This window comes from Bombina bombina, unplaced genomic scaffold (genome assembly GCF_027579735.1).
Source record: "Bombina bombina isolate aBomBom1 unplaced genomic scaffold, aBomBom1.pri scaffold_482, whole genome shotgun sequence".
NCBI classification, from domain to species: Eukaryota; Metazoa; Chordata; class Amphibia; order Anura; family Bombinatoridae; genus Bombina; species Bombina bombina.
Window position 1 is genome coordinate 29,572 of NW_026512955.1, and position 14,473 is coordinate 44,044.

The 14,473-nt window shown below is 39.2% G+C and overlaps 1 protein-coding gene across 1 annotated transcript in view; it reads right to left on the bottom strand.

Annotated features, from left to right (window-relative positions):
* Positions 1–14,473, bottom strand: part of LOC128644619 (proton channel OTOP3-like) — a 37,328-nt gene that overhangs the window by 16,375 nt on the left and 6,480 nt on the right. The window contains exon 4 of the mRNA XM_053697164.1: positions 7,270–7,322. Within this exon, the coding sequence (XP_053553139.1) occupies positions 7,270–7,322 (53 nt within the window). The remainder of the gene's footprint in view (positions 1–7,269; positions 7,323–14,473) is intronic.

Consider the following 14,473-nt stretch of genomic DNA (forward strand, 5'->3'; position numbering starts at 1 on the left):
CCTGCTTGCCATATAGTGCTCTTGAAATAGATAACATTCAAGCAAAACTGCTGCCATATAGTTCTCCAGAAATGGTCCAGCTCCTAAACATCCCTGCTTTTCAACAAAAGTCCAAGAAAAGGAAGAAAAAATAAATAATAGAAGTAAATTAGAAAGTTGTTTGTAATCTCATGCTCTGTCTGAATAATAATACAAAAAGGGCTTTATATCTCTTTAATGTCCCTTTAAATTAGCAAACATCTTTATTTTCTGAAAAATGCACGTTACAATCCTAGAGTAATATTTTCTTGCCGGGCTTGTAGAGGCACGTTACAATCCTAGAGTAATGTTTTCTTGCTGGGCTTGTAGAGGCACGTTACAATCCTAGAGTAATGATTTTCTTGCCGGGCTTGTAGAGGCACGTTACAATCCTAGAGTAATGTTTTCTTGCCGGGCTTGTAGAGGCATCGTTACAATCCTAGAGTAATGTTTCTTGTCTGGCTTGTAGAGGCACGTTACAATCCTAGAGTAATGTTTTCTTGTCGGGCTTGTAGAGGCACGTTTCAATCCTATAGTAATGTTTTCTTGTCTGGCTTGTAGAGGCATGTTACAAATCCTAGAGTAATGTATTCTTGTCGGGCCTGTAGAGGCACGTTACAATCCTAGAGTATGTTTTCTTGTCGGGCTTGTAGAGGCACGTTTCAATCCTATAGTAATGTTTTCTTGTCGGGCTTGTAGAGGCACGTTACAATCCTAGAGTAATGCTTTCTTGTCAGGCTTGTAGAGGCACGTTACAATCCTAGAGTAATGTTTTCTTGTCGGGCTTGTAGAGGCTCGTTTCAATCCTATAGTTAATGTTTTCTTGTCGGGCTTGTAGAGGCACGTTACAATCCTAGAGTAATGTTTTCTTGTCGGGCTTATAGAGGCACGTTACATTCCTATAGTAATGTTTTCTTGCCGGGCTTGGTAGAGGCACGTTACAATCCTAGAGTAATGTTTTCTTGTCGGGCTTGTAGAGGCATGTTACAATCCTAGAGTAATTGTTTTCTTGTCGGGCTTGTAGAGGCATGTTACAATCCTAAAGTAATGTTTCTTGTCAGGCTTGTAGAAGCACGTTACAATCCTAGAGTAATGTTTTCTTGTCGGGCTTTAGAGGCACATTACAAACCTAGAGTAATGTTTTCTTGTCGGGCTTGTAGAGGCACGTTACAATCCTAGAGTAATGTTTTCTTGTCGGGCTTGTAGAGGGCACGTTACAATCCTAGAGTAATGTTTTTCTTGTCGGGCTTGTAAAGGCATATTACAATCCTAGAGTAATGTTTTCTTGTCGGGCTTGTAGAGGCACGTTACAATCCTAGAGCAATGTTTTCTTGTCAGGCTTGTAAAGGCACGTTACCAATCCTAGAGTAATGTTTTCTTGGTCGGGCTTTTAGAGGCACATTACAAACCTAGAGTAATGTTTTCTTGTCGGGCTTATAGAGGCATGTTACAATCCTAGAGTAATGTTTTCTTGTCGGGCTTGTAGAGGCATGTTACAATCCTAAAGTAATGTTTCTTGTCGGGCTTGTAGAGGCACGATACAATCCTAGAGTAATGATTTCTTGTCGGGCTTGTAAAGGCATATTACAATCCTAGAGTAATGTTTCTTGTCGGGCTTGTAGAGGCACGTTACAATCCTAGAGTAATGTTTTCTTGTCAGGCTTGTAAAGGCACGTTACAATCCTAGAGTAATGTTTTCTTGTCGGGCTTTTAGAGGCACATTACAAACCTAGAGTAATGTTTTCTTGTCGGGCTTATAGAGGCATGATACAATCCTAGAGTAATGCTTTCTTGTCGGGCTTGTAGAGGCACGTTACAATCCTAGAGTAATGTTTTCTTGTCGGGCTTGTAGAGGCACGTTACAATCCTAGAGTAATGTTTCTTGTCGGGCTTGTAAAGGCATATTACAATCCTAGAGTAATGTTTTCTTGTCGGGCTTGTAGAGGCACATTACAATCCTAGAGTAATGTTTCTTGCAGGCTTGTAAAGGCACGTTACAATCCTAGAGTAATGTTTTCTTGTCAGGCTTTTAGAGGCATGTTACAATCCCTAGAGTAATGCTTTCTTGTCGGGCTTGTAGAGGCACGTTACAATCCTGGAGTAATGTTTTCTTGTCGGGCTTGTAGAGGCACGTTACAATCCTAGAGTAATGTTTTCTTGCGGGCTTGTAGAGGCACGTTTCAATAGCTAGAGTAATGCTTTCTTGTCAGGCTTGTAGAGGCACGTTACATCCTAGAGTATTGTTTTATTGTCGGACTTGTAGAGGCACGTTTCAATCCTAGAGTAATGTTTTCTTGTCGGGCTTGTAGAGGCACGTTTCAATCTTAGAGTAATGTTTTCTTGTCTGGCTTGTAGAGGCACATTACAATCCTAGAGTAATGCTTTATTGTCAGGCTTGTAGAGGCACGTTACAATCCTAGAGTAATGTTTTCTTGTCGGGCTTGTAGAGGCACGTTACAAAAAAATAGATAACATTCAAGCAAAACTGCTGCCATATAGTGCTCTTGAATAGATAACATTCAAGCAAAAACTGCTGCCATATAGTTCTCCAGAAATGGTCCAGCTCCTAAACATCCCTGCTTTTCAAACAAAAGTCAAGAGAAGGAAGAAAAATTAATAATAGAAGTAAATTAGAAAGTTGTTTGTAATCTCATGCTCTGTCTGAATAATAATACAAAAAGGGCTTTATATCTCTTTAATGTCCCTTTAAATTAGCAAACATCTTTATTTTCTGAAAAATGCACGTTACAATCCTAGAGTAATGTTTTCTTGCCGGGCTTGTAGAGGCACGTTACAATCCTAGAGTAATGTTTTCTTGCTGGGCTTGTAGATGCACATTACAATCCTAGAGTAATATTTCTTGTCTGGGTTGTAGAGGCATGTTACAATCCTAGAGTAATGTTTTCTTGCCGGGCTTGTAGAGGCACGTTACATTCCTAGAGTAATGTTTTCTTGCCGGGCTTGTAGAGGCACGTTACAATCCTAGAGTAATGTTTTCTTGCTGGGCTTGTAGAGGCATGTTACAATCCTAGAGTAATGTTTTCTTGTCGGGCTTGTAGAGGCATGTTACAATCCTAGAGTAATGTTTTCTTGTCGGGCTTGTAGAGCATGTTACAATCCTAAAGTAATGTTTTCTTGTCAGGCTTGTAGAAGCACGTTACAATCCTAGAGTAATGTTTTTCTTGTCGGGCTTTTAGAGGCACATTACAAACCTAGAGTAATGTTTTCTTGTCGGGCTTGTAGAGGCACGTTACAATCCTAGAGTAATGTTTTCTTGTCGGGCTTTTAGAGGCACATTACAATCCTAGAGTAATGTTTTCTTGTCGGGCTTGTAAAGCATATTACAATCCTAGAGTAATGTTTTCTTGTCGGGCTTGTAGAGGCACGTTACAATCCTCGAGTAATGTTTTCTTGTCAGGCTTGTAAAGGCACGTTACAATCCTAGAGTAATGTTTTCTTGTCGGGCTTTAGAGGCACATTACAAACCTAGAGTAATGTTTTCTTGTCGGGCTTATAGAGGCATGTTACAATCCTAGAGTAATGTTTTCTTGTCGGGCTTGTAGAGGCATGTTACAATCCTAAAGTAATGTTTTCTTGTCAGGCTTGTAGAAGCACGTTACAATCCTAGAGTAATGTTTTCTTGTCGGGCTTTTAGAGGCACATTACAAACCTAGAGTAATGTTTCTTGTCGGGCTTGTAGAGGCACGTTACAATCCTAGAGTATTGTTTTCTTGTCGGGCTTGTAGAGGCACGTTACAATCCTAGAGTAATGTTTTCTTGTCGGGCTAGTAGAGGCACGTTACAATCCTAGAGTAATGTTTTCTTGTCAGGCTTGTAAAGGCACGTTACAATCCTAGAGTAATGTTTTCTTGTCGGGCTGTAGAGGCACGTTACAATCCTAGAGTAATGTTTTCTTGTCGGGCTTGTAGAGGCACGTTACAATCCTAGAGTAATGTTTTCTTGTCGGGCTTGTAGAGGCACGTTACAATCCTAGAGTAATGTTTTCTTGTCAGGCTTGTAGAGGCACGTTACAATCCTAGAGTAATGCTTTCTTGTCGGGCTTGTAGAGGCACGTTACAATCCTAGAGTAATGTTTTCTTGTCGGGCTTGTAGAGGCACGTTACAATCCTAGAGTAATGTTTTCTTGTCGGGCTTGAGAGGCACGTTACAATCCTAGAGTAATGTTTTCTTGTCGAGCTTGTAGAGGCACGTTACAATCCTAGAGTAATGTTTTCTTGTCGGGCTTGTAGAGGCACGTTACAATCCTAGAGTAATGTTTTCTTGCCGGGCTTGTAGAGGCACGTTACAATCCTAGAGTAATGTTTTCTTGTCGGTCTTGTAGAGGCATGTTACAATCCTAGAGTAATGTTTTCTTGTCGGGCTTGTAGAGGCACGTTACAATCCTAGAGTAATGTTTTCTTACCGGGCTTGTAGAGGCACGTTTCAATCCTAGAGTAATGCTTTCTTGTCAGGCTTGTAGAGGCACGTTACAATCCACCAACAGAACTGCAGGAATTGCCTTATTCCAGAAGATGTACAAATATTTAGGATTCGTTATTAGTAAAACAAATTCCAAAAATAGCTGTGATCGGCATTTGCTAGTTTTAAAGTGTGATTCAGCTACATTTTAACTTTTTGTTAAACAAAAATAATGTGGTTTATTAACGTGTGAGCATTAAAAAAAAAAAGTGTGAATAAGAAAAAATGTCATTTTTAAATAGGCCAAATGGGTTTCTGACAAATCAAAAGTCCAAAAACCTTGAAAAAATGACTCAAGGGGGCATATTTATCAAGTTCTGTATGGAACTTGAGGCCCCTTGTTTCCGACGAGCCGGAAGCAGAAGTTATGAAGCAGCGGTCAGCCCTCCCTTTGCGCAATATGGATGTCTTTGAGGATTTTTTTATATGGGCCGCGCAGAGACTGCCACCCGAGTGGTTAAGTCCTTAGTTTGCGGGTCCATATCGCTCCCAAGAGGCTGCTCTCTAAAAAGCCTTGGGAGCCTAGCCAATCAGTGTTCCTGAGTGATGTCATCGAGGTCTGGATGTCGGGCGGGAAGAGACTAGACTAGAGAGAGGCGCATAGTGAGTGAGACGACTCACGTGTGGTGTCATGCGGTGATCCGATAGTCCCTGTCTCTGGCAGCTGCTGCCCTCTTTAGCCATTAGCCGCATAAGCCCACCATGGGACCACCACCTTGGCTGTTGGCTTGGGAGCCTTGGACTACTTGCAACTGGATTGCCAAGTTTGCCAACCGGATTACTGAATATACCGGACCGGCATAGTGCAGCAGCTGATCTGAGCTTCTTGGTAAGGTAGGTTTCATATGGTTAGGGAGGGATAGGGTGGGTCAGCACAGTCACACTCAGCACAGGTGGCGGTCACTGGTGGTGCCGGGGACCCCGTCGGGTGGAATATGCAGGCGCCGGCGGGGAAAAGCACAAGCCTTGCTGCCTTAGCCTAGCCTAATAACCTTAAATTTTAAAAGGCTTTTAAATTTTAAGGCTATTAGGCTAGACTAAGGCAGCAAGGCTTGGCTTAACTTTTTATGTTCCTTACCCCAACATGGAATATGGATGACTGACTGTCAGTCATCCATATTCCATGTTGAGGTAAGGAACATAAAAAGGTCATGTGTATGGTGTGTATCGTGTCATTTAGTTACTGCTGATAAAATGCATAGAACAGACAGAATTCTAATTAGGGAGCTGAATTTAATATGGGGGTGGTGCAATGACTGACCTTATGAAATTAATATCAACTTATCACGTAGTAGATTCCATCCAAAAACTAGTCTTCCTTATGAAATTGATATAAATGTATCAAGTAGTAGATTCCATCCAAAAACTAGTCTTCCTTTCATTGAAACACATTGCTAATGCTATGCTAGTTCTAATCAAAACAAAAGTGTCACTGTGACTGTTGCCTTTCTACAAAAAGTTTTTTTTAAAGCGTTTCTAGAACATTGCACCACCCCGTATTAAATTCAGCTCACTGATTAGAATTCTGTTCTATACATTTTTGTTCAGTATTAAGGGGCTGTACATATGTCTTCAGAACATTATGGCAACAATCTATAGCACATCAGGGACAAGGCACTGGCAGATAGTGACCGCAACTCTAACTGAAGCTTTCAATGTCTTCTAGGAATTGAGTACTGGACTAGCAGTCTTAAAATATGGGTTACAAAGTAAAAACTGAAATCTGATATAGGCTGCTCTGCTGCTGATTCTACAAGAGCTGTTGATTAAACGTTGCAGACTATTAATCACAGAAAGTTATAGTTGTTTGGAAATGCATGTCAGTTCTCTTCATTTATCTTAAATACAGATTTCACAGGTTAGCCTTGTGATTTATGTCTGTGTGCTTTGATGGGTATTTCTGCTAACTACTGTCAGAAGAGTCATTTTAACACTTATCACAAAAACAACAAACATGGAAAGTGTTTAGTTTTTTTTATTGAAGAATATATTAATATTCATTTTCTACAGCTGGGATATATTCAACAGAACACAACATTTTTCTTTTATGTTTCAGATAGAACATACAATATTAAAGACTTTTACATTTTACTTATGTTATCAAATTTGCTTTTTTTCTTTTAGTATCCTTTAAAAAGCATACCTAGGTAGGCTAAGGAGCAGCAATGCACTACTCGGAGCAGCTGGTGATTGGTGGTTGTGCACATATGCCTCTTGTCATTGGCTCATTTAATATGTTCAGTTAGCATCCAGTTGTGCATTGCTGCATATCCTTCAACAAAGGATGACAAGAGAATGAAGCAACTTTATTAATAGCCTCACCAGCCTCTGACCTCACCGCACATCACTTTTACATTGGCTATAAATGATTTAGAAATCTAGACATATGAGGTAATACTAAAATCAGGACAAAATAATGAATCTATTTTGAGGTATCTTTCTTTAGCTAACATAGTTGCATAGAAATTATTATAAAGAAAACTGAAAAAAAAAAAGATTTTTTTTTTTATTTCCATTTTTTCAGTTTTAATTTAATTTTTATTAATTATTTTTTATAGTATCACAAGAAAGCCCTCTTTGTCTGTTAAAAAATTATTATATAATATGTATGGTGCACTTAACAAGAGAGTGGGATAATTATGGTGAAACCAATAATGATCAAAAATACCAAAATTGCCTCTGTCAAACTGGGAACTATATAGTAAACAGGGACTTGCCTGATGTGGTGTTTTGGAACATATCATCTTTTCTGTTCACTGAGTCAATGATAACATTCCAAAATCCAAAGTAGCAGGTTGGTGGAGAGTGTCAGCATGAGACCGAATCTAGGGGACAAAGTGGGTGAGAGAGGCAGCTAAATAATTTCAGCACATAGAACAAAGACTAGTGTTTGGAAGGTATACAAACATGCAGAGAAGAGTAAAGAATAGTTGTTATAATAGTAATGGGGGGGGAGACATGATGACTACTTGGCAGGTCAAATAACTTGAACAGATGTGTGTAAGGGTCAAAGTTGTCTGAAGAGATGCAGAAACTTGTATAAAAGAGTTTATTGGACATGGGAAGATGGGTGACAAGAACAGGGGAAGGTTGTTGATAGTGACACAGAGAGTTGGGTGGAGGAAGGCATTGACATGCCTGTGACTGGGACAATGGATAGATGTATCAAGAACATGGAGATGAGGTGTGTGCAAAATCGAGACAGAAAGAAATGTGTTTAATAAAGGCAGATGTGTAAGGGGCATGGACAGTCAACTGAGAGTCATATTAACTAGTAAGTCATTAAGAGGAATGGATACTTGCAGGTCACATAGATGAACATGATGCATTTTACATTTAATTGACATAGACAAGTGAATTAAAGGGACAAAGATTTTAGATAAGTGAGACATGGACAGGTAGGAGAAAGTGATGGAAGGGCCAGTCAACACCAGAAAATTTTGTTGTTTTAAAAGATAGATAATCCCTTAATTTACCCATTCCCCCATTTTCCCAGTTAATTTCCCCAGTTATAATAATACACGTTTTACCTCTGTAATTACCTTTTATCTAAACCTCTGCAGACTCACTGTGCCTTATTTCAGTTCTTTGACAGGACTTGCATTTTAGCCAATGAGTGCTCACTCCTCGGTAAATTCAAGTTGCATGAGCTCAAATGTTATCTATATGAAACAAGATGAACTAACGTCCTCTAGTGGTGAAAAACATGCATTTAGATTATAGCAGCCTTCAAAGTCTTAGAAATTAGCATTGAAACCTCCTAGGTTTAGCTTTCAACTAAGAATACCAAGAGAACAAAGCAAAATTGGTGATAAAAGTAAATTGGAAAGTTGTTTAAAATTACATGCCCTTGCTAGCACACTTGTGGTTCCGGAGGAGGAGCTAACTGCACACACCTGTGTGTGATTACCTTCCAGTCCCTGCAGCTGCTGGCGGAGCCTCTCGTGCCTAACCCATGAGGAGACTGGGTAGCTATCTGGATAGCTATTTCACCGCTCCTGGACCTGACAGTGGATAGACATCCCACTGTGCTGACCACTGTTAGTCAGCTTGCAAAAGCCTGTATAATTGGACTCTTTTTATTTTTCTTTTTTTTGTATGTACAAGCAGAAACTTTCAATCTAAATTTTAAGGAGGATCTGGGTGCTCCCCTCCCCCCACCGGTGCTGCGTGGCGAGGTCGAGGCCTGACTTTATTCATTTTTCTTGCTATATTGACAAACTGCCCTGAATCCTACCTGCAACATAAACAGCAGTCTCTTTAACATGCCCTCCCCTCCCCCACCTGGTGCTTGCGTGGGGAGGTCGAGGTTGATTTCATTTCATCTCTCTTGCTACACTGACAAACTGCCCTGAATCCTATCTACAGCCATAAACAGCAGTCCTCTCACACCAACCCTTCCCTCCCCACACCGGTGCTGCGTGGGAGGTTAGGCCGTCCACACATCTCAGCATTGCTGCATCTACTGAGGACCTGCTGTTTTTCCCCCCTGACTCCTGCTCCGAGTGCCTACAGTGGTCCGGCGGACCTCCCACATACCTTCCCCTCCCCCAACCGAAGTTGTGAGGGAGATAGAGAGCAATTGCGGAGCTGGCCCAAAGTGTGGTGGCCAAGTCGCATCTTCAAGCAGGGGTCGCTGGACTACTCAAGGCGGTTCTGTCTGGTGACTAAACTGAAGGTTCTGCTGGAGACTTCCCCCCTCCCCCCACGGTGCTGCGCGGGGAGGTCGGGACTGAGTGTGACCGGTCTTCGGGACGGCTGCTGAAGATTCCCCTGCTTGGCGCCTTAAGTGTCTTCATCCTGGTCTCCTTAGACGTTGGGGCCAAACGTCAGAATAAGAGGCGAATATTCCTGGATCAGGTTTTCTCTGTTTCATTTTTTCTTTTCTTTACAGAGGTACTATCCGAATCTGCCTGTCCTGGGGAGCATTGTGCTGGTGTTGGTAAAAACGCTTTGATAGCTGGACATTAAAACTAACCCACAAACAGTATTGCAATTCAGGTACTACCATATTTGCAGGCTCTCTCCGCCTACCTAACCTTGACATTAGTTGAATATTAACACATGAACATTCCAGGTAAGGTGGAGTGCATCTACACATAAAGAGGACTGGCCTGTATTTCTTTAATTATACAAAGGAACTTTTTTTTTTTCTCTTTCTGCTTTTTTTCCCATTTCTCTCTCCTTTCCCTTTATTTCCTGTTAATTGGCTTGGCTTAGTTAAAATGTATCTCTTATATTTTGTTACCATTATCGCCCATAAACAATGTATTGAGTAAATCTTGGCTAAGTGGAAAGGGGAAGAGGGGGAAGGTGAAGAGGAGGGGGGGAAGGCAAGAGTTAAAGCTTAGAAAATTGTAGGTTGTGTATAACATGTAAAAGTTCATTGTATTTTCTCCTCTAAGAAGCGAAGTTTATTCAGGGAAGGGAATGCAAGGTTATCAAGTGTAAGCTGGGGAATTAATGTTTTAAAACATCAAAGGAGTTTTTTTTATAATCACTACAAGGATTTATTCATTTCTTATTATGCTAAAAGGATAAGGTTATATAGCAATATAAAAGATCCCCTAACTACACTATTTAATTAGTCTTTATTAAGATAAATCTCCTGTTTTTTCCTGAAAATAAAATACTATCTCTGTCCTTTGGTAGGGGAAAGCGGTATAGAAATACAAGATTTTTAGTTAATCTACTTAATACCCATTTTCAAGGAAAAAAAAAGGATCCTATTTTCACTGAAAATATAACACCAAAGGTAACTGAGGGAACCTGGATATAAATAGGTCACTGCACATATATCTCGCAATCTGCCCAGATACATTGTATACATTTGCTGGAATAACACTCTTTTGGTTATAAAGTTAACTGAGGAATTGTTATTGGTGCTTTTAGAGATATTATTCTCTTTACAGTCATAATTCGATACAATATTGCCTATAGTAATAATGTCCCTGATCATTGCACCCTTGACTGGACTTAAATAGCACGATTTAATTCATTTATTTTTTTTTTCTTTTTTTTGTTTCCCCCTCTCCCTCACTTAGCCACCACACCGCACATACCCATCCTCACTTGTCCAACTGAGAACGGTTTACCCTCTCAAACTTAATTCGGAATTAATTCACCCCTTGTATTGACCCTCACTGAGATAATTCGCTTCACTTTATTTTTTAATTTTTTCTTTTCTTTTTTTTTTCACTGGCACATGGATAAATTCCTTCACACTTCACCCTGGAACCCTTCTCCAGTCATGGCAGCAAGACAGAGAGACAGAAAATTGAAGGGCAATCAAGAGACCACCACGGAAGCACAATCAACAATGCTTAATCTACCAGCCATACAGGAATTAACCAATATTCACAGTTTAGTCGCCAATATATCAGATGCGCTCTCTCCTAAATTTGAGGCTCTTAGAGCTGAAATTAAGCAAGATTTTCTCTCTCTTAACACAAGAGGTTCGTCAATTTTCAAATAGGTTACAAGAAGCCGAACCAAAGAGTTTCGGACCTGGAAGACCTAACAATAGTACACAGCCTCCAATCTAGAAGGTATAAACAATAGCGTGCAGAAAATTCAAAATAGATTAGAAGACCTTGAAAACCGTTCTAGAAGAAATAATATAAGAATCATAGGTCTTCCGGAAGAGCAGCAATATGACAACCTCGTTAATTTTATATCAGAAACCTTGCCTACAATTTTAAAAATGCCATCTACTTTATATCCCATCCCAGTGGAGAGAGCACACAGACTTGGTATCTCTCGGATCAGGCAACAAAGAAAGAACTAGGCCTAGGCCGGTTATTGCTAGAATTTTAAATTTTCAAGATAAACTTACTTTATTCCAGTATTATCGCAAACAACAGCCTGTTAAGGCTGGTGACGCTACAATCCTCATGTTTCAAGATTTCTCTGCTGACACTGCAGCAAGGAGAAGGGAGCTTGCTCCTATTTGCTCCAAATTGATACAAAAAGGGTATCAGGCAACCATAATGTATCCTTACAAATTAAAGGTTAAAGTTGGAGAAGTCACACATTTCTTTGAAGAACCCAAGCGGCTGAGAGCTTCTTTAACACACTGGGCTCTTAGTTTAATAATAACAATATTAAATAATCAATGTTAGATCTACAGGTTTTTTGCTTATGGGGAAGACTGTGTCTCTTCTAGACACGTGTCTTAGGGTCCTACCCCCACCTATGCGGAGAATATGTAATTGTTCAAAAAATATTCTTCCCTTTTTTTTTTTTTTTTTTTTTTCTTTTTTTTTCTCTCTCTCTCTCTCCTCTTCTCTCCTCCTTCCTCCTAAATACATAATCGACTATGCGGAATAGTAATTGTAAAATAGTATCGTGGAATGTTGGTGGCATAACCACCCCTATAAAGAGAAAGGCAATTCTCAATCACTTACGAAAGCTTCAGACTGACATAGGGTTCATTCAAGAAACCCACTTATCAGCTGAAGAATCTTTAAAACTTAAATCATCATGGGTAAAAGAAATTTATTTTGCACCCAGTGTTAAGAGGAAAAGGGGGGGTAGCAATTTTAATAGGAAAGAAAATCAATACAGAAGTTGTACATTTTTGAGGCTGATATCGGGGGGAGATATGTCTTATTGAAATTAAAGATTGCCCAGAAGATGTATACATTTTGCAATACATATGGCCCTAACGAGTTTGATCCAAAATTCTGGAACACTCTGCAGACTAAATTATTATCCTATGCGGAAGGCTCCCTAATTGTAGGAGGAGACTATAACATGGCACCACAGTGCCCGATCGATAGGCTTAGGCACAATGTTAAACAATTAAAACAAAAAAAAGACAACCTAGAGGGTAAGATGTTTAAAAAAATCATGCAGAACTTAGCGCTGCGGGATATTTGGAGACAGCAAAATCCTTCCATTCAAAACTTTACATGTCTCTCCAAGGCGCATAAGACACTCTCTAGAATCGACATATTTTTAATTGATGAACGTATGGTATTGCAAGGGTTAAATTCAGATATAGGACCAATCTTCCTCTCAGATCATGCACCGATTGTACTCGAATTTCAGCCCGCACGTTCCCATTCTACTCCAGCACGTTTTTTTTCCCCCTATTATTTAATCACTGAGTTAAAATTCAAGAATTGGCTCATAAATAGATACAAGGAATTTGCACACTTTAATAGAGATTATTTAAATCGCCCTGAAATATTTTGGGATACTGCAAAAGCAGTGATGAGAGGGGAGATAATTTCATACAGTGCAGCTCTGCATAAGAAAATTCGATCCAGAGAAAAGGAGTCATGCCAATGTTTAACTAACGCATATAATCATTATCTGCTCGATAAGACCCCTTTAAACTGGGCAAAATATGTCAGAGCAAAAAATGAAAGGGACACTTTTGTTTACTGCAAGAAACTCAAAAGGAATTAAAATTGCAGGCTAAACTACATAAATATGGTAACAAATCAGTAAGATGTTGGCCAAATTAATAAAAAATGAGAAAAAACAATCAATCATAGACAAATTGCATAATAAAGAGCTTCAGGTCTCCAAAGCCGAAGACATATTGGCCGCATTTAATGAATATTATCAGGAACTATATTCATTTAAAACAAGTAATATACATGCATCTGATGACTTCTGGAGGGATATTACATATCCTACTGTCACATCAGAAATGCTTGACAGTCTCAACGCTCCTATTTCTATAGAAGAAATAGAGAAAGTAATATCTAATCTTGCCCCAAATAAAGCAGCAGGCCCAGATGGCCTCCCTAACGAATTTTACAAAATTCTTACCGGCGAAGCCACCTCACATCTCTGTACGCTCTTCAATAGTTTTTTCATTGGTGGTAAATTGATTCCCTCTTCGTTTACTAATTCTTATACAACTTTAATATTAAAAGGCGGAAAAGATCCTGAATATAAGGAATCTTATAGACCAATCGCTTTGCTAAACTCAGATTACAAAATCCTCACTGCAATTCTTGCATCTAGACTTCAGGGGCCGCTCTCAGAAATTATTCATACCGACCAAGCAGGTTTTCTAAATAACCGCAATTCAGCTTCAAAAATCAGGGAAGCCCTAATGGTGACAGAATACTTTGAGGTTTTATCTAGCTTAACTAATGGGGGGGAGGACTTACCTGATCTTTCTATTATTTCTTTAGATGCTGAAAAAGCCTTCGATTCAATATTCTATGAACATATCAAAACATCGTTAAGGCAATTTGGGATCGGAGGTAATTTTCTTGAATTTATCAAGAATTTATATAAACAACCATCTACAAGATTGATAGTGAATAACAATATTTCTCCTCCTATTTTTTTAGGTAGAGGAACAAGGCAGGGTTGTCCTCTCTCCCCTTCTATTGAACCTCTGGCAATTAAATTTCGTCACCATCTTGATGGTATAAAAATTCGTAACTGTGAAATAAAAATTGGTCTCTATGCTGATGATCTGCTGCTTTATCTGGCTAATACTAAACTAAATTTACCAAAACTTTTCCAGATCTTGGAGCAATTTGGCTCATTCTCTGGATATAAAGTAAACATGGCAAAATCAGAGATGTTATGGCTTAGGAAAAACAAAACCTCAATATTAAACACTCCTTTTTGTCAAGTAAAAGACTCTTTCAAATATCCAGGAATTCATATTCCGACAAGATCTGCAGATCTCTATACTTTGAATGTACCCCCAATAGTTAAATTGATCAAAGAAAAGCTTATGATATGGCAAAATCTTCCAATATCACTCTCTGGAAGGATTGCCCTTTTTAAAATGGCTCTTCTTCCAAAACTCTTATATATACTTCAAAATACACCAATAATTCTATTAGGAAAAGATATACGTTCAATTAATACCTCACTTATCCAGTTCCTATGGCAGAATAAGAGGTCAAAGATATCTATTTTGAAACTTTCAATATCAAGAAAAGATGGTGGTCTTGCTTTACCAGATATAAGGCTATATAACCTCTCTTTCCTGGCC